General features: G+C 40.6%; 2 protein-coding genes across 8 annotated transcripts; both read right to left on the bottom strand.

The window, feature by feature from the left end:
* Positions 1-1,166: 1,166 nt before the first annotated feature.
* Positions 1,167-3,634, bottom strand: LOC115735448 (probable E3 ubiquitin-protein ligase RHC1A). 5 transcript variants are annotated; one of them, XM_030666687.2, is made up of 3 exons: positions 3,515-3,528; positions 3,394-3,425; positions 1,167-2,309 (listed from the first exon to the last, which is right to left on the bottom strand). In XM_030666687.2, the coding sequence occupies exon 3, from the start codon at positions 2,295-2,297 to the stop codon at positions 1,467-1,469; it is 831 nt and encodes a 276-aa protein (XP_030522547.1). In that variant the 5' UTR covers positions 2,298-2,309; positions 3,394-3,425; positions 3,515-3,528; the 3' UTR covers positions 1,167-1,466. The 5 variants fall into 5 exon arrangements, with proteins under 5 accessions (XP_030522547.1, XP_048140159.1, XP_048140160.1 ...); XM_048284202.1 differs by lacking the exons at positions 3,394-3,425; positions 3,515-3,528 and adding exons at positions 2,635-2,679; positions 2,749-3,020; XM_048284203.1 differs by lacking the exons at positions 3,394-3,425; positions 3,515-3,528 and adding an exon at positions 3,613-3,634.
* A 667-nt stretch (positions 3,635-4,301) lies between these two features.
* On the bottom strand, positions 4,302-7,714 carry LOC115735555 (histone-lysine N-methyltransferase, H3 lysine-9 specific SUVH6-like). Of its 3 annotated transcripts, none has more exons than XM_048284478.1 (4): positions 7,636-7,714; positions 7,030-7,468; positions 6,109-6,738; positions 4,302-5,832 (listed from the first exon to the last, which is right to left on the bottom strand). In XM_048284478.1, exons 3-4 carry the CDS (start codon positions 6,704-6,706, stop codon positions 4,571-4,573), a joined length of 1,860 nt encoding a protein of 619 aa, XP_048140435.1. In that variant the 5' UTR covers positions 6,707-6,738; positions 7,030-7,468; positions 7,636-7,714; the 3' UTR covers positions 4,302-4,570. The 3 variants fall into 3 exon arrangements, with proteins under 3 accessions (XP_048140435.1, XP_048140434.1, XP_048140433.1); XM_048284477.1 differs by having other exon boundaries at positions 6,109-7,141; positions 7,310-7,468; XM_048284476.1 differs by having other exon boundaries at positions 7,310-7,468.
* Between the last annotated feature and the right edge of the window lie 12,709 nt (positions 7,715-20,423).

The following is a 20,423-nucleotide window of genomic DNA, read 5'->3' as shown; positions in this document are numbered from 1 at the left end:
AGTTCGGAGACCACATTACATGTCGGCTCAAAGTTCATTGATCATTTATGTCTTTTACCCGATACAAAAAGTGGAACGAAATGCAATAAGTAGATAATTACGGCAATGATCTCCGATTACCCTTGAGTGGGTCGTTAAATGGCGGGTTGAGTCGAAAATGATCCCGCCCAAACCGATCCATTTATACACAATTTTGAATGTAGTGACTTATATTCATATCCGAACCTAACCACATTACTAAAACGCAGTGTAATTATTACTCCATCTGCTAGTGTTTATTCTGCAATAACAACTGTTTAATGTGATTAATGTCCAAACAAAGCTGTTAAATAAGATTTGGTATATAGGACCCATCATTCACCCTATGTAAAATAGGAACAAGATCCGACCCATCTAAAGCTAATTTCACCAAAAGATGTGGCCATATTTTATCCCGTCTCTAAATTTATTTTATTTTATTCCACGAGCGAATATTTCAAATAAGACCCTAAAATGACATAACAGTTTTAAATAAAAGTCCGAACTCACCGGCCGATCAAATATTCTCGCTGGTCAAGGGTATTTTCGTTCAAAGATAATTTTAATTTTGAATATTATGTAAATTATATTAAAAATAAATTACTTTAAAAGAAAAGTAGTTAATACAAGTTATACATCGCATGGTCTTCCACATGGGACGGAAACTAGGAAGTCTCACGTTTGCAGGAAAATTCTTACACAGGTCGGATTTGGATAATTGTGAACTTATTTCCATATATATATATTAATTTTGTCGTTCTAAACCCATTTATCATCCGTCGACTTATAACTAACTCATTTAAGAATCCATTAAGAATCCATGACATCAAAGTATGGATTAAAAAATAAATTTATAATCCATTTAAACAGATAGTTAAGTCTGTCTGTTCGGGTGAATTATGAGTTTTGCTCATAACTTTCCTGTCAAAATGAAAAATAACAATATCATCTTGTACTTTTCAACATTAAAATCAAAATCTTAAAAGCTAAAAGTCATCCCAGACAGACCCCGAAACAGTAGGCCGAACGTATGAAAAAAGGCAACTGAAGCAAACACCAAGCTGCATGAGAAATTTTCAAGAAATCAAGCAAGAAAACGCCTTCTCTGCATTTCAGATTCACAGATGTGATCTGCAATGCTTCACATATGAGCAAGCCAGCAACAGCGGGTTCATTTCAACAACAGCAGGTCTAAACAGGCATGTGTTTTGAAGAACGGAACAGAGTTACAAACAGTACAGAATCCGCAAAGACTTCGTGTCCGATATGAAATCCCACACCTACCCATATATACAAATGCACCGGGAAGTATCTCTTTACCTCCGTCAGTGTTGTGGAAGTGCTTATTTATCTATTGAAAGGCGACACTCGGAAATCCAACAGTCATTTCCAGATCACTCCCATCTGGCGATTCCTTTGGACATAGTGATATGCTTGGGTATGAAGAGCTAGAGAGGCCTCGTAGAAGACAGGCGACGATTCCTTCCATGGGTTCGCCGAGCATTCCACATTCCATCATGGCTACTACCATCACTCCCCTGAGCAGGCATCTCAAAGCGGCAAACCGGGCATGAATTGTGCCGAACTAACCAGGGGATGATGCAGTCGGAGTGATAAATATGGTGGCAAGGCATCATTCTCGCTTCTGACCCCAACTCAAATTCCTCTTTGCAGACAGGGCAATCTGCATCAGCACGTAGATGCGTCTGGGTGATTTTGATGGTCGGCATTGCATCAATTGCAGAACGAGATGCAGGGGCTGGCCCTCTCTGGTCATTCAGAGATAGAAACTCGATCAGTTCTTCCAGTCCTGGGCCCATAAAATAATCATCGAAGTCAATGTCCCTCGGTCCATCCGCTCTACCGTGGTGCAAGAAGGCAGAATCGGGTATTTGACCGTGAAATGCCATGAAAGGAGTGGGAGGAATGATTCCCCGTGTTTCTTCTGGAACTGAATTGAGATGCCTTCTACCATCAAAGTTGGGATTCTGGCCAGCAATTGCCTCTCTCATCATAGAACCAGCAGCGCCCCTGAATCCTCTCCTCGAGCCAATACCACCTTCTCTCATCAACGCGTACATAATATCAAACATATGAGGCACTCCGGGAGGAATGTCCGCAGAGTTAGGCATGAAATATTCTTCAGTAGGTGAGCCATGAATTTCGGTCAGTTCCTGCACGAAACCTCCATTGCAGAAAGGGCAAATTACTTCTCGGTCATGAAGACCGAATCGCTGCCTGCACTGGTAGCACCAATGTGTCTCCTCTCCATCAGACATCGTGCTTGTTACCTACAACCAATTTAAAACAAGCAGTTGAAGCTTACCTCAGTTAAAAAAAAAAAATTACATAAGAGGACCGGTTTCTTTTTTACTACAAAAAACAACAACTCCAGTACAGACGAACTTTATGTTGATTTAAGCCACACATCAGAAGCCTAACCCAACTAGAAGAGAAGCTCCTAAGCTTCCAAAACTTGGAACTGAAATTGTCAAATTGCATTTGCACGATTCAAGAAGCATTGCTGATAACTTGATATACCTATGGCAGGAAGTTCCTGTAAAACCAGACATAGAGGTTTACCTATGTAAGGTGGGTGTAGAAGAGATTGTACACCAAATTTGTCAACATGAACCCATGAAAATCTTCCAAGAAACAAAGCAAAACCAAAAAAAAGGAAAGGGGGGGGAGGGCGGGAGGAATACTCACTGATTCTTCAACTAAGCTAAGAACTTGTCTCTGCATTCAGCATGACAGGGGCTGAACAAGCACGAGCGGCAACTCAACAAATGTAAGAAATGAAGAACAAGCGATACCATCCATGCACAATACCTTGTTCTCTTTGAGAAGCTAGAGTTTGTGAATTGGGAACAGCAGGACAAATGGTAGAAACCAAAAACAAAATCACAGCGAGATTACACCACAAAGAGAAGAAACACGAGGGAAGCACTCCAATCATCAAATGTCACAAAAGAAATCGACCACTTTCCCCTGTCTCGCCAACAGAAAATGAACGAAACGAAAAGTCCCAGTACTGGGCAAAATCCAGTCGTTTCCCAGAAAGAAAAAATCGACCAATTACAAAGAGAAGTACTGCAAATTCGACCTATTCCTTAGCTGGAAAAAAGGGAACAAAAGAGCCCCCTTCAGCGAACGCCACATCGCACGACCCAAAACCCACAAACTCGATGATATTCATCCCAAGGTACCCCGGGGAATCGCAATTCGCGCGAAATCCAGAGACACCCGGTGGCTATAGATCTTCGAAAGCAGCGGTCAGACGCCAATCGAAGAGCAATCATAATCCGCAAAAGAACCCCTAAACGGAACGAGCAAATCGAGAGAGAGGAGGAGCCGGCTAGAGAAGAAGAGTACCGAGTGGCGAGCAGGGCACCGGCCGAAGCGGCGAGGGATTCCAAATCCTTGTCGCAGGGGGGAAATGGATGGAGAAGATGAGAATTTGAGCCTCACAGCTTCGGCAGAGAGAGAGAGAGAGAGAGAGAGAGACCGTGGAGCTCCACCACTACCCCAGGGACAGAGAGGAGAGAGAGACAGAGAGAGAGAGTAAAGGTCAAGTCGTTTGTTGTACTGTACCTGAGCGTGGAATCTTCAGCATCTTGATATTTGTTTATTCATTAATTGTTGCCATTATTACTTGTTAATTATTTACTTTTTTTTTAATTCAATTTTATGAGAATGATCAAATTATGAAGTCGTCAGATTTAAAAATCAATAATGAAAGAACCGGGATCACTCATTCTCCGTAGACATGAATTGTCACTGTCATCAATGGAGTTCCATCTCCCATGCTTTCCGCACAACCAACCAAGCCGATAGCAGTCGAATTTTGACTCTAGAGCTGGCTTGGGTGGATGACACTAGAAATTAAAAATTGGCTGTAGAATTCATGATAATCATAAACGTGTCGTGTTAATGAGTGCCTTCAATGTCCAAATTGCACTCGTTGAGTATACATAAAACGATACCAATCAATGCATTGAAGATTGTAATTTCTTCATTTATGACTTGATAAGCACGTCGGGATGCTAGTTAAATCCATCGTAAGATGCTTACTAGTGCAGCAAGGATCTTTTGCCTTCTCAAACACTTCGACTTTCCTTAAATTCAAAAGATTTAAAACGTTTGATATGTAAATTCATATATAATTTCTTCTTTTTTTTTTTTTAAAAGAGAGGATATTGTCAAGTTTGACGGTAAGGAAAAAGTTTTTTTTTTTTTTCAAATCCTAAGCAAACAAGCCATTTGCTGATCTCATGACCGGCAACGAGCGAATTTGCAATCCTTGTCTTTTGGTATTACTAACGTAAACTACAACTACAGTTGCTCTAAAAAAGAGTTCCATCAAAGCAAACTGTAAACAAGCGATACGATGGTAACGTTCCTAGGAACACAGAGGATAAAAATCACAGAAATGACATGTCTGCAAAACAAAACGTTAGCTTGATCTACCACGCACAACAACTGTGTATTCTAAGACTCAGAATGTTCAATCTCTCTCTTCTTTCGTAATGATGGGCGTCAATTCTTCCCATCACGATGGCTCGAGCACTTTCATCTTCTTCTTCCGGCCAATCTCAGGTTGATCTGGGAGTCTCTTCATCAGGAATTTGAAGACCATTTGCCTATTCTCTCGATGTAGCTTTCGGTAACTGTTCACCACATACAGCCCGTCATACGTGAAAGTGTGATCCCTATCCTTGCGAATCACTCTTACTGGCTTGTTTCTCTTCATGCTGTTCACTAGAGCTAAATTCCCTCGAGTAAGCTTCTGATCTTCAGCCTCCTTGTCACGACCAGGCATTCCACCCTGGCCCAAATAAACCAGCTCATCGGGGTTACTGAGATTATCTGTATAATCCCAGGAAGCGACAACACTCGTGGCTAGGATGTCTGGGTGAGATCCCATGTAATCGATGCCATTCTGAGGAGGGCGATGGAGCCCGACAACAGCGAGTTCCATCCTGTAATGGAATTTGTCACCAACTTCTACTCCTGGAACAGCTCCTATAAATTGCTTTGCGCCGTGGACATATCCTACTCTTTTCTTGACCTCTTTCGCAGCATGAAAATCTATCCTCCTAATGCACGTACTCTTTTTACCTGCTTTCGATTTTTCTAGAGAGAGCTTGCGACAAATATCTCTGTAGAGTCTTAGAGCTTCGGTCATCTTGTCTCTAGCCAAATTATGCATGTTATTGCGCATAACATTTGCATTTCTGAGCTCAGAAAATGAAGTGCTCGCTCTCCCAATATCTGATCGTGGACCAACCTGCAAACTTTCCGAGCTATCCGGTGCGCTTCCCTCTAATGACTTCTTGATGCTTCGCTTGTCAAGAGACTTTCTCTTACAACCTTGGTCCTTCATAATTGGGGATGCGCCAGGAGGACATTGAACACTCTTCTTGGCCTCTTTGATCATATCTCGGACATCTCTATTTGATTCGTCACAATGATGGTAAAGGATGTTCTCTTCTCTTAGGCATGCCTTTTTCAACGTACTCTTGGAAGATGTTTGAAATTTAATTTGGGGCTGTGACCCTGCTTCCTTAGCACCAACGCCTTGAAGATCATCATGATCATTGTTCCCGCGCCATTTAAAGACATGTGCAGTCACTGAGCTCTTGATCGAAGCATCGGGAGACTTTTTGGGAATGAACTCTGCTTCTTTGAGGTCCTCTAACACCCTAATGTCTGGCAGACTAGGAGCATCTTTCTTCAAACCTGTTGCTATAAAACACAGAAGCTCATCCTGGTGTTCTGTTGGGCTAAGACAGGGGCCACGACTTCCGCATCCTGGGCGAAAATCTCGACGGGTCAACAAGCACTTCTGAGATAGAGAATCTCTAGTCACATTCTTCATGTTGCTCTTAGCACCAACGCCTTGAAGACCGTCATGATCATTGTTCCTATGCCATTTAAAGACATGTGCAGTCACTGAGCACTTGATCGAAACATCAGGAGACTTTTCAGGAATGAACTCTGCTTCTTTGAGGTCTTCTAATAACCTAATGTCTTGTAGCTCGTTCTGATATTCTGTTGAGCTAAGACATGGGCCACGATTTCCGCATCCTGGAGGGAAATCTCTACGAGTCAACAAGCACTTCCGAGATAGAGAATCTCTAGTCATATTCTTCATGTTGCTCTTAGAACCATCAGGATGTGATTGCCCTTGCAAAACAGACTTTTTCTCATTTCCACTCCATATGACATCATGCACAATCATAGAGCTCTTTACCGAAGCATCGGGAGATTTATGAAGGATAAATTCCCCTTCTTCTATGCTTTCTGTCTTGTTGTTGTCCTCCATCGCATTCTGTGCCATTGCTTCAGATAGCATATTCTCCACCAAACCGGAATTATCTGGCTTCAAATTGGTTGTCTTGGAAGAAAGTGCTTGTTGATGTTGTGCAAAAGGAAGAGGGGTGCGACATCTGCATCCCGCAGGTAAACACGACGTGCTCTTATCAGGACTAGTCTGTCCAGTGCTCCTCATCACTGCATTGCTTCCAGAGCCAACAGAATGTGATTGAGACTGCAGCATGTGTGGGTGACTGGAAGAAGATCTTGGAGCTGGAAATACAATCTTGAGAGAAGAAACATTCCTCTGCATGGCCTTCTTCGACAACTCCGGAGTCTGGTGATTCATCTTCTCGTTATGCTCTCCCATAAGCTCTACCGCTGGTAAATACTACTGGAATGCTGTCGAAAAAACATAATGAACAGAATAAGTCACCATAAGAGCACCGCTTGTTTGTGATTCTTCAAGGCTATCACCAAACTTGTGCATCTCAGTTTCAGAGTGTATGGATTATGTTAGCAAATTCGCCATTATTCAAACTTCGTAAGACACGAAATGTAAGATGATATCTTGGATAGATCATAACCCGGCAAAAGGAAATTACCAATGCTTGTTGACATAACAAGGAGCTGCAACAAACTTGAGCATGCATCTCTGCTCCATGAATGTTCAAATGGTGTTGAAAAACATACCAGTTAAGTAGTCAAAAAATGAGTAGACTGATATTGAATTTAACCATAATGACCACCTGGCAGTCATGCTGCTAAGAAGGACATCTTTCCTCTGGAATTCTCGAATTTCATTCTGGTTCAACAATTCTAGGAGACATGGAGGTCAAAATAGCATCTCATTTCAATATAGCCAATCATTAGAAAATCCTTTCCCAGGCATGAGGTCCAACGAACAGGAGATTGAGTTAAAAAGACAGAGAACGACTACTGTTTGGCGATCATACTACGTTCTGCACATTACTTGCCTCAGCAGTTCTCGCTGCTACAGTACAATGTCTGGACGAACAAGAGAATCCAAAGGCCAGGAACCATCAATCCATCAACCCATGACTCTGTTGCTTGCAAGGCTCGCTCAAAAGTTCCATCGAAGCTCGACTACCACCGGATCGCATGAAACGTCCTGCAAGCACGGTGAATTTGTTAAAGTTCAGACTTTTGACATGGCCAGTTTGCATGTAGTTGCGAAGGTGCTCACTGGAAGCGATGTGGGATGTTTCAACGAGATTCATGAGAAATAACACTCCGAAAACAAGATTAGGCCAAACCCAGAGCACAAGAATGAGCTACCCTATGCCGTTTCCGAAACTTCCTAGCAGCCGAAACGAGAAGCGAACGCCATGAACCAAAGCGAGCAAAATGAATCAAACCACAGTAGAAAAGTTCTTTCCAGTGCAAATCAGCGAGGCGTCTACCAACAGCAGCAGGGCCGTCTCACTTCAGGATGATGGCTGCGACAGCCCTAGGCTCTAAATCACGAAAAGGTGATACCTCGAAACAGAATCGACCCGATCAAAACTCACAGAATCCGAATCAATCACCGCACAAAACCATTTCCGCAAAACGAAACCCCCCCACCCCCCGAGCCGAGAGATAAGATGAAGCAAGAAGACAATCACATCCTAAACAGCCATGGAAGCACAAGAAGAAGAACAGAATGCAAAGGTCCCGTCGAGAAAGAAATGGAGAATGCGCGACGGTAGCCCCCTGCTTTGCCTCTCTTTTTGCTCTTACCGAGTCGGAGCACGAGTCGCCGAGTGAGCCGAGTCACGGATTTCATGGAGCTGACGAGGGAAGTCGAAGGAAAAGGACGGCCATGGTTGGGAGCGAAAGAGCGCGCTTCAACCTCTGCAAAACCTTGAGCTGAAATCTGGAAATGGCGTGAGCTTTCTCTCGCTCGCTCTAATATACCGCATGCAGAGGTTGGTACAACTGTGCAACCGTATATTCTGTTTCGTACGACTTCGATTCCCCGTGCATTTACATATGTATATGTATATGTATATGTGTATGTATATGTATAGATATGTTCATATTGGGTTCGATAACCCGCATTTTAGCCCCCGTCTTACTTGACATGAGTACGAGGTTCACCGCACGTATTTGGATTTCCTTAACCATCGAGTACAATGAAAGAAAAAAACAGGACATCTCAAATCCCCACCGACCATCTCGTGCCTTATCTAACATTAAATGAGGTATAACACGGTAAGGCGTTCGATTTTCCATATCGTTGGGTACAGCAAAGCATCTCGAATATGATCCGTCCATTTGGGTTCCGAATTTTGACGAAGGAAAATCTACATTTAGCCCGGTCCTTACTTGACATGAGTACGAGGTTCACCATACGTGTTTGGATTTCCTTCCTTGACCATCCGTGTACAATGAAAAGAAAAAGTACGTCTCAAATCCCACCGACCATCTTATCCGTGCCTTATCTTACATTAAATGAGGCAGAACACGGTAACGCGTTTGATTTTTCATACCAATTGAAGTAACGTAGATCATTTCAAATCTGATCCGTCCTTTCGGGTTCCGAATTCTCGCAAAGAAAAGTTTGCCTTTATGACTGCGTCCTACTTGACGCGGCATGTCCATTCCCATTTGGGATGGGGACTTAATTACTTAATTCGTGTGTTCCATGAGTGAGGAATTTCTTTACTTCCTCATATTGAAGAGAAAAAAAACAAAATGGATAGTGGCACAAATAGTCCATGAACTTTGATCGAATGTGCAACGTAGTCCTTGAACTTTTAATTTGATCAGTATAGCCTATGAACTTTAATTTAATGTGCAATGTGGTCCATGAACTTTTAATTTGACAAATTTGATCCCTGAACTTTTCGAACATGTTTAACTTAGTTCCTGAATTATAGGAAGATATTCAATGTACTCCTTCCGTTGATTTAAGTTCAAGGGCTAAGTTGAATATGTTCAAAAAATTCATGGATCGTATTGGTAAAATTAAAAGTTCAAGTACCAAATTGCACATTGAGCTAAAGTTCAGAGATCATATTAGTCAAATTAAAAATTCAAGGACTACATTATATATTAGATCAAAGTTTAGGGGTCATTTGTGTTATTTTTTTTTTCCAAAAAAAGGGAGATACTCAGGAAAAATTTAGTTATTTGAGGAAAGAATGGAAAGGCGTACGCAACCAAACGAACGAGGAAATGGAGGGAGTTTGGAAATATTTCCTTGTGATGGACCTCTCATTTCCGGCATTACGACAATGATTTCGTGCCTCGAAAGGAAACTGCATTGAAATTCGAAGTGGTTTTCACTTTTTCCCATTTTCGGTACCCGTAGTTAAGACTAATAAAAAAAAACACATATCAACACATTGTACAAATAAAAAAAAATAATTATGTTAAAAAAGCGAAAATTTTCTAAATTTCAGGATACAATTAAGGCACGCAAGTCTAAGTCAAGACACATCGGCAAATATTCTAGTCAGACTTTTTACATGTCACGTAGTCAGACTTTTTTACATGTCACGTAGCGCTTAATTCCGACTTATCAATAGCCCGTGACACCTCAAAACTCCTCCAAACACAAATTTTAACATGTAGATTTACATAGAGCCGTCCCATAACTATTTTAAAAGCGGGAAAAAATGTTTTGAATTTTGACGGAGAAAAAGAGGTCGTTTTTCGCTTTATTTGGGCCATATGTTGACATGCTCTAATGTACAACGGAACGGGCGAGCACGGAGGAGTCACAGTCTCTGCTTTTTCTTTTTATTATTCCGTCGAAAATCTCGAGCCGAGTGTCGGAACAAACCGATAATATTCGATCGGGTTCTAAAGAAAAGAAGAGACTGGTGTAATTTAAAACCTATGCTGGTACTGCAAATGGAGATATGAGTCATTGCAGGTCACGCGATGTCCTGTTATAACATTGACTAAGCCTACACATGATTCCTTTTGGAGGGTTGAGCACGACTTTGCAGCTACTGTGCTCCTATTTAGAGGCCTTTGGCACATGCTTTCATTGCCTATTGTGCACTAAGAGATCAGTCTGACAAGTTTACTCTTTGGTAGGCATAGTTTCCTTAATAAATAAAAAAACGCGGTAACGCGTTTGATTTTCCATACCATCGAGTTACGGCAGAGCATCCGAATCTGATCCGTCCATTTGGATTTCAACTTTTTGACAAAGAAGAGTTTACCTTTATGATCGCGTCTTACCTGCTGCGATAGGGCCCATTCACATTTGGGTCGGGGACTTTAATTACTTAATTCGTGTGTTTCATGGCCGAGGAAAAAAAAAAAAAAACAAAAAATAAAAGGGAGAAGTTCAGGATAATTTGTTATTTTGAGGAAAAACCAAACGAACGGGGAAATGGAGAGAGAAAACGGTTCGGAAATATTCCCTCGTGGACCGGCCTTTTGATTTCTCCGGCCGGACGACATTGATTTCAAGCTTCGAAAGGGAAGTAGGAACTGCATTGAAATCGAAGTGGATTTTTACTTTTTCCAATTTTCGACACTCATTATTAAGGCACGCAAGTCTAAAGTCAAGTCAAAGCCGCGCATATTCTAATCAGACTTTTTACGTGGTAGTATGTTAATTGATACAAATAATTATTTTTTGTAATTGTGTCCGTTTAGTCTATTTGGCTGGCCGACGCCGATACAACGAGTTTTTAATAATATTTTAATAATTTTTGAACTTTTTATTTTTGAATTTTTTATTTATTTTTCTACCTTTTTCTTTTTCCTTTCATTTCCTTTTTTTTTTTTGGGTATGGGCTGATGGCCTCCCGTCGGCCACCAGGCGAGGACCGACGCAGGTCACGGGCTCCTGGGCGAGGGCTAACCACCCTTGTCCAAATTCTTGTTCGTAGCTGGTATAATTGTAATAGGTTTAATATTTTTTTTTCGTAATTCTCTCCTAAATAGAGATATGAGTCATTGTAGGTCACACGATTGTCTTGTTATAACATTGACTAAGGCTACGCATGGTTTCTTTTGGGAGGGTTGAGCCGACGAGGATTTTGATGGAGGCAAGCCACTTTACAGCTACGATGCTACTATCTAGAGGCCTTTGGCACATGCATTTATTGCCTATTGTACCCTTAGACATAGGTCTGATAAACCACTTTATTTGTCTTTGAGAAAAATCATCAATTTTTCCTCTAATATCAAATCTGCCCTCATTAAAAATAAAATAAAATTTGCCCTCACTAGCATAACTTTAAGGCCTGTCTTAAAATTTGCCGCTAGTGATTTCTAATTTTCATCTCCGAGAATGATTTCATTCTGGAGATAATTTTTCATGCCATCTTGCTAATGTGGATTTGTAATTGACGTGGAAATGACGGGTCAAAATTGGGATTGGACCATGAGGGTATATTGAAGAACATATTGAAAGTTGGCATTTCTTTAGTCCAAAAGTTTGAGATATTTTTTGTGATGAGTGCTGTAATGTAAGAACTTGAAAAAGGTGTTTGAACGTCAACTTTAGAAGTCGTTCGATAAGACCTATCTTAAAATTTACTGGCTTGAAACAAGTGCTACGACATTCTATAAGGAGTTTCGGTGTCCCGCTTTGGCTTCAAAGGGCTGCTTCGTCCAGATTCTTGGTGCTGTAATGTTAGAACTTGTGCCTGTTTATACACGAATCGCAGCACGGCCCATTCGTCCTCACGTGTCGTGCGCATGACCATCTCATGTCTTGATAGTCTGCTTTAAATCTTCCCCTCGTGCTTCGGGCACGTGTATCAACGGGCGAGCTATTTATAATGTCAACAGTAGACTAACTAAGTTAAAGCTCATGCTGCAAAAGACAGTAACAGTGTAGAAATGAGAAAAATACCCAAAAAATTCTAAATCTATTACATCGGTACCATTTCAGTATTAAATCTTTTAATTAGATCAATTACTTATTTTGATTAATAGGCTAGACACTCCAATCTGCACGAACTCTTAGATTCTAGAGCCTTCCTCGTCTCAAATCATTCGCATGAAAATCATAGTTAGAAAAATCATTCAACTTATGTATCGAAAGGACATTAATGAAAACATTGGCATAACTAAGTCTCCATTTTCAAATCTTTGGTTATGTTTGAGTCGTGCAGCTTCTTTCACCGCCCAATGAGTTTTTCGATTTACCTTCCCCAAAGATAGGTGGTGACTTCAGAGCATATGCATCAACGCCCATGTCACCCGATCACAACAAGGTTGAATTTGCTTTAAATTCCGCTGTTGCGCGAGGTGAGTACTTGAGAGAGTCCAAATTGACATCACCATGGATCCTTAGGCACAGTAATCACCTCTATACCCCTCGGCTCCCGCTTGTTGAGTTGGGCACGACAATGGCCTATAGTAAAAAAGAAAATGAGAGCAACAACTATCACGAAACACTATATGATTCCAATGAACATAGTGATATCTTTGTGTTTGAAGAGCTGAGGAGGGCACAAAGAAGATAGCTGACAGAAAATATTAGTTGCAATTGCGACCAACGTCACATTTGCATAAGCTCATTGAAAAATCTACACGTTGGCAGGTTGGTTGAAAATTTTCATAATCTCTCTCCCCCTCTCTTCCCTGTCTATGGAATCGCTGGGTTGATGGCAACTCTACAGTTAGGGGCGATGGCGGCCGCGATTGATTTTGGGAAAGTTTGCATTGGGCGTGAGGCAGAACAATGGCTATAGGAGGTGGTGCCGGTGCTGGAACCTTTTATTGGATGGCTCACTGGTTTGTTGGGATGTCACTGGAAGCTTGGCAAAAACTCTGGTCGTAGATGGGTAGGAGTAGAGCACAGCATGGCGTCGAGACTGGACAATGGCTGAGAGATCGACTCGATGCTGTGAAGCCGCTGGACCACTGCCGGTAAACCTATAGAGACGCCGTGGAACACAAGATGCTTGACTGGAGGATTGGCTTAATGGGACTGGACTCATCGCTGGAGTTGCTGGATGGTTCGCCAAATGCTGGGATCTTGCTCGGAGTTACAGACCTATCATAGCTAAGGAGATGCACGTTGGATGAAGAAGATCTTAGTGTTGTAACGGCCGAATTTTCTAACCAACTAGATTAACAAGCAAGAATGACAACTGTCGAGCTTAGAGTACTCAAGATGGTGAACTGGAGATCAATTGATGTTGCGATGGATTATTTAACTTCAATGATCGAAGGGCGCCACAATAGTAAAGTACTAGAACCTTTTGGAGCAGTAGTTATTTTGGATCACAAAGTAATTGTTCGCACCGGAATTGGTGCAGGATGGAGGCACCAAGAATCCCATCCAACCGAGCTCATCCCTCGCCTCTCTATATAAGCCCTCATTTTCTCTCTCCCTCTCACTTTTGCTCCCTTCACCCTACGTGGACAGCCCCTCCCTCAAACTCTCTCTCCCTTTCTTCTTTCGTGGAAGTCGCTCGAAGCTCCTCCACTTGAGCCCTCTCGCTCTCGTGCTTGGCCAGTAACGCCCATGGCTCGACGGCGGTCATCCTCGAGCTTCGATCCTTGACTCCAGCTTGCTCTTGCTGTGGACCCCGCACCTGTTTCCTCTTGTACTTGTGCGGTGACCGAAGCTAAGAAGAGCGGTTCGAGCTCGTTCTTGTGGCAATTTTCACTCCATTTTCGTCGTTCGACAATCTAAGGCAAGTATTACTTCTATCCTAACCACTAACTTATCCTGTTATCATTTGTTTTAGCACGGATTGATTTCTCGAAAATGGGTATGACATGTGGGTGTTCGGTTTGCCCGCTGTCCATGATCAATTTTACTGCTATTTACGAATGGTTTCTTGACTGTTTTGTGCAGATTTTTAGGTGGATTCGTGGTCAAAATTACTGCCGCAAGTCGAGGTGCGCCTTCACCGAAACCTTTGATTCGTGCGCAAATCCCCTTAGCCAATCGATTCAGTTTTCAAGCTTGAATCACGAGATTAGTTCGGAATTCGAATTCGGAAAGTTATCCGCGAATTAGGTAACAATCGTAATCCGAGTATATTTTAGATATATTGTTGCCTATTTCGAGTTATTTTTATATAATCATATCTTGAGCAGGTTGTTATTTCTAATATATCTTGCAGAGATTGTTACACGTATTTGGAAAGTGCAGTTTTATAGAAAACAAAATATTGTGTTAGAGATGGCGCAATATTTCCTTATAGATAAATTGCCACAATATCGAATAACTCCCGATCTGGTTGATTTCTTTTACTTTTTTTTTTTCATCTTATCCTTTTTTACCTCATGTTTATTTTATGCTCATCTTTATGATTGTAATTTAAGGTTTGAACATTATTAAACAATCTTGCCCATAATATATGCTCCCCTATGTGCCCGACCCTTCGGAATATTAAATTGCAAGCCTTAACCATGATCATATGGGATGGGAAGGGACGGCGATTTAGTATAAGATTTCGTATTCGCCCTTTTAGTGAGAAGGGATGATGACATCTTATATCATTATCCGCATAATAGCTCGAATCTTCGAGAATGTAGCGGATAGAATCTCGCTACGGTCCGAATCTTCGGGAATGAGAAGATTCATCGGAAAATTTCGAAAATAAAGGTATATTATGGGCATTTTTGTTTAATTTTGTTCAGATTTTTGATTGCTTTTGAATGTTTTCTTTTATTAACGAAAATACCAAAAATCATCCTTTGGGCGCATAATATATGGTCTCATATTACATTTTTTCATAAAAATCAAAATCATTCAAATCACATCGATCAATCAAAAAAGGATTTTTCATGAAATTGGTACTGAAAGGGCGTTAATTTTTCAATTAGCATAACCAAGTACCCGGACTCATTCTCTACGGTTCGTAGAGATAAAATAGTTCTCCCGCTATTTTATATAGGTTTATAATCAACCTACCGTAAATGATTAGTGGTGGCTCCGATTAAATATTTTCTCATTAATAAACCTAAGTTGCGATTCGGTAGGACTTGGGAAGGTCCGAATTAGGTTAGTTGATTTAATTAACCTAATAATCCGTTAGCCTAATTTTTAGGTTGCGACAATACATACATACATACATACATACATACATACATACATACATACTTTAAATAGGTTCATTACAAAAGTCCAAGCATTAACAACTGTGATGACTACTTCCATCCTATAGGCGCCATAAACAAGCTTTGTCTTTGCCACCATCTTCATGGCTTGATCCAACGCCTTACCTGAGTATCTAAAAAGCTATTCCCCAAACAGGGGTGAGCTAATAACTCAACAAGTAAAACTTCTAGCTGGACAACTAAACTATCCAATCCACCATTCATTCTAGCAAAAACAGTCAAGTTACAACCGCCAGATTAAACAACGAATTCATCAAAGCAAGCATCGACTACGGTTATCTAGATTTCCATTGAACCCGATAATCAAACTATAGAACTCCACAATCCACGCCTCTACATATACGGCCAACCCTCCCTTCATTTTAGTTTGATAAGAAACTTCACATTCGACCCCTCACTACCCATGGCCGAATACCCATGGGACCTCGGTTCCAATTCGGGCCATTCTGATAGCAATCCAGACAATCAACTCTCGTACTTAGTTCCCCACCACTCCAGAATACCATCTCAAGCAACGGACTAAACAACTGTTCATTTCTCTCACACTTATGGCCGAACCCTATACATAGTCCCATTCCTAATCCTCACGATCCATTGACAATCCAAGCGATCCATTTACATATTCGGCTTGTCTAAGACCCAAAGATGCCAACGCAAGAAAGAGAACTTCACAAATCCCTTCCATCACTCATGTGGCTGAATATACCTTGAGCAATACCACTTCAATTCTTCCCAAACGAGCAGCCATCAAGACAGATTATCTACATACCTCAACTACCCATAGTCCAAAGGTGCTCACACAAGCGCTGGATCATTCGTAACATCTCATTTTCCCTTTCATGCACGCAAATTCCACTCATCAATACCCATTTTTAAAACAATCCATACCCATTTTTAAAACAACACAAATTGCCAAAATAAATGGACATTGGATGGGCTAATGGTGAGGATAGAAGAAGTAATTGCCTTAAGATTGTATCCAAAACAAACGAAGCTCGAATCGAAGTAAGAAAGAACTGGGTCTCCAACGACCAGCTTCTGTCTAGCTCAAAATCATGAATTTCCATTAGCTTCTTGGCCAATCAGCCTTCATATCCAAGTTTCTCTCATTCTTACAGTTGCATAGGAAAAAATGGAGCTCAATTTGTCTTCCGGACAAGCTCAAATGGCCCGTTTTTCTCTTGGTGCTAGCTGAAAACTGAGAGAGAAAGCTCTCGGGTTAGGGCTTACCCGAGAAAGGGAAGAGAGAATGATGGAGGAAGAGAGAAGAAATCATTTTATAAGGGGTTAAGGCAGTTTGGGGGGGGAGGGTTCTTGAGGCAAGATTTACGCGCTAAACCATGAACAATTTTAATGTCGGACCGACTTTGTATAATCTCGTTCGATGAAACTTCCACCATCGACCCCATTCGATTGCCACACCCAAAATGCATCATCGAACTCCTAATCTTCCGCGCCACATGCAATTAAACCCCTAAATGTTATAATTCCAAGTATTCCAAGCCCAACATGTACTATTCCACTTATAATTTAATTGAGTAAAATTCAGGCTGTTACAATGAATTACCTTCTTGCATCTTTAGCGTGTAAAGATGTTGTTTCAAAAATAATCTTATCGTAAGAAATTTCTTCATGTATATGTTTTCAAGCTTGTTCCATAATCCCGAAGTCGTTTCTTCATCGGCAACCTCACGAAGCAACTTGTCAGACAACAACAATTGGATAGTGTTGTGCACCATGTCTTCCATCTCTTCGATCTTTGCCGTAGTCATGTCATCGGGGTACTTCGCGTCCAAGGCTTTAACAGAACCTTCCCGACACAATAACGCCTCCATCTTGATTCTCCATAACCCAAAATTGTTTTGGCCATCGAAATGTGACACTTTGAACTTGATAAATGCCATGTCGAGCAAAAAATCCAAATTCATTGGCTCTGATACCAATTTGTTGTGAAAAAATATCAAGAGATGCACGAATTCAAGTGCAAAATAGCAAAGGATAAAAGAAAAATAAAAAACGTGTGAGACACGATATATGTGGAAGACCCAAAATGGAAAAAACCATAGGGAGAGAGGGGTTTCATAACAACAATAAGTACAAGTGTACAATCAAAGATTTAAAGATCTAACATGAAGAATTGAAAAACAAACAAAAGGGTCAGAATGTCAATTTTTGAAGAGCTAAAGGGACCCACAAAGAAGATAGGCGACTCCTCCTTTCATGGGTTTGCTGAGCATTCTTCGTTTCATTATCATTACTTTCCTTGCTCTCCCCATAGCCGGCATCACGACAAATTGGGCATGAATTGACTGTTATAAAAACTTAAGCTTCTAGATAAAAGTGTGGCATGGTATTTAAATATTTTATCACTCTCCCTCACGCTAGAATTGAACTCGGGACCTTGATACCATATGAGATTTTGTTGAATCAAAATCAACTGTACTCAAAGCTTAAGCTGTTAAATCAAAATATGACACAATAGTTAAATATTACATTAATAAATGTCAAAGAACGAAAGACCAATCCTTTGGTGAAAGGTCTTTCGTCCACGACTATTTTCGGCAAAACAAACTCTTCCTATCCCGACGACTCGACTACTTTCATCTTCATATCCCGACGACTCGACTACTTTCATCTTCATATCCCGACGACTCAACTACTTTCATCCTCTTATTCTGGAGTATCTCGGGTTGGCTCGGCAGTCTCTTCAATACAAATTCAAAGACCATCTTTCCATTAGTTCTGGGTATCTTCCGGTACCTGTCTACCGCATACTGTCCATCGTACGTGAAGGTGTGACCCATATCTTTACGAATTACTCTCATTGGATGGTTTCTCTTCATGCTGTTCACTAGGGCTAAATTCCCTCGAGTAAGATTTTGATCTTCGGCCCTCTTGTACTGACTAAGCGTTCCACCTTGGCCCAACTAAACCAACTCATCTGGATTCGCGAGATCATCTACATAATCCTAGGAAGCGACAATACTTGTCGTTAGGACGTCTTGGTGAGATCCCATGTAATTGATGCCACCATGTGGAAGGCGAGTTCCCTTCCGATTCTTGACCTTTCGCATGTCATTTTGAGAAGTCAACACCACCACCAGACTCGACCACCCTAAGACGAGCTAGATTTCGAAGTTTCCCTACAAGTAGCCATTAGACACCAACTCAGTTGCTCAAAGCTATTTGACTTGATTTCAAACTCAAGCTGACTTAATCACAATTAGTTTGAGCGATGATGTTAAAGATATGTAGATTAAAGATACGTAGATATCTTTCGATGATATTCAAGGATATTTACTCTGATTGTCTATATCTATTTGATGATGTATATCTATTTAATTTTTTCGATTTGCTTAGATAGTCATCTAATAAAGCCTATAAATAGACTCTTTGCTCTTTTCTACACTTCTAAACATACAAAAATTCACAAATTCTCTTTTTTCGACTCTCTTCTTAGCTTGTGATATTTTCAATATGGGAAATCGAGGTAATCTCTTTCTTATTTCCCCCATAGTCGAAATTTTCAAAAATAATGCGTTTAGTGCCTCCAGATTTAGTTATGTAATTCAATGTTTCCTAATTTGCACTCTATGTGCATCGCATACGCAAAGTTTAGCCATCAATGTGCTTGGCCGAATTTATGCTCTTGTGGCCTTAATCCAGAAAGTTTAATGAAGCTCAAATCCTCCTTGCTTAGACCCATTTACCACCAGACCAATTAAGATGTAATTTATGTGTACTGATTATGAAAATGTTTCTAATATGCAAATTAATCATATATTTATTTAGTATCGGGTTCGATCCTAATATTTTTATGTAGTAATAGATTAATGGGGTTATCAAATTTAGGTGTCAATAATTACTTGTAAGGCTCACTCCAAGTTCTATAAGAAAACAAGAAAACAAACATGAAGGAAACATTAAAATGTAAGGGTGTGGAAGAAGCGGGCCAAGATCCTAGAGTGGAAAGAAGTTATTTCCATAAGAAGAAAACAAGAAAAAAAAAACACCAAGGAAACATTAAGATGTAAGGGGTGTGGAAGAAGCGGCAAGAGTGGAAAAAAGTTATTTGAGTAGTTTTGTCCTGTAGTAAAATTGAAATCAAAACAAAGAAGAAGAAGAGGAAAACGGGTTAGGAATAATCTTAAATCAAGAGTAGGACCTTCAAGGGATAGTGTGGTCAGTTTAAGGTGATAGTGTGAGAAGTTATAAAAAAAATGGAAAAAGTGCAAGCTTTTGAAAAAAAAAATACAAAAATGGAATTCTTCAAATGGAAATTATTATACTTTCAATGTCCAACTAAGGACCCTTAACAACTACTTAGATAGAAGCACTTTTTAACATTCTACTTCCTCATAAACACATTAGGAGGATCAGTCATTGCCCCCATCCACAACTCTTTTAAATATGTAAGCATGCAAGTCGAGTCAAGTCAAAGCGGTAAATATTTTGATAAGTTGATAGATGAATTCCTTATCATTTGGATCATTTAGAGCATGTATGAACAAGTTTTTTCTTGTTATTCTTTGATGTTTTCTACTTTAGAATTCGGCACACAATCAAATCGAAGTAAAACATAAAGCAAGAAAGAGAAATCGAGGCATGGGATTTTATCTTGGTCACCCTTAAACTAAGGTTACGTCCAGTAGAGGATTTCACTATAACTAGCACCTCGCACCTCTCATTACTTCACTCAATTATAAGTGAAAAAGAGTATATATAGCAGTAGTTATTCATGAGGACAAGCCCAAACTACTAATGAAAAATTACGGGCTTAAATCGTCAAAAGCCTTCCGGTATCCGGGGATGCTACCCCCTTGAAACCACTTGCTGGAGCGGGACCCACGTGCTTTTTTATCGCAAGGGAGTATGAATCACACTCCAATAATCTGATAGCTAGTTCATAGATTAGAGTATGTGGTTGACCGTATACATTGATAACATCGGATATTTGGGCATTCTTCTTTTTCATACTCCAAGCAAAGTACGGAAGCAAACCATTTCCTCCATCTAATATTTGCTCC

This window comes from Rhodamnia argentea, chromosome 8, assembly GCF_020921035.1.
Source record: "Rhodamnia argentea isolate NSW1041297 chromosome 8, ASM2092103v1, whole genome shotgun sequence".
Lineage (NCBI taxonomy): Eukaryota > Viridiplantae > Streptophyta > Magnoliopsida > Myrtales > Myrtaceae > Rhodamnia > Rhodamnia argentea.
This window is presented reverse-complemented; position numbering and strand designations above follow the sequence as displayed.

Excerpts from the sequence above, each read along its gene's own strand:
- LOC115735448 (XM_048284202.1), bottom strand. Across the intron at positions 2,310-2,634 it reads GGTTCATGTTGACAAATTTG|GTAACAAGCACGATGTCTGA; the intron begins GTGTACAATCTC and ends AATTGGTTGTAG.
- LOC115735555 (XM_048284478.1), bottom strand. The coding sequence starts at position 6,706 with ATGGGAGAGCATAACGAGAAGATGAATCACCAGACTCCGGAGTTGTCG. Across the intron at positions 5,833-6,108 it reads TCGTAGAGATTTCCCTCCAG|GATGCGGAAGTCGTGGCCCC; the intron begins GATGCGGAAATC and ends ATTTTCGCCCAG.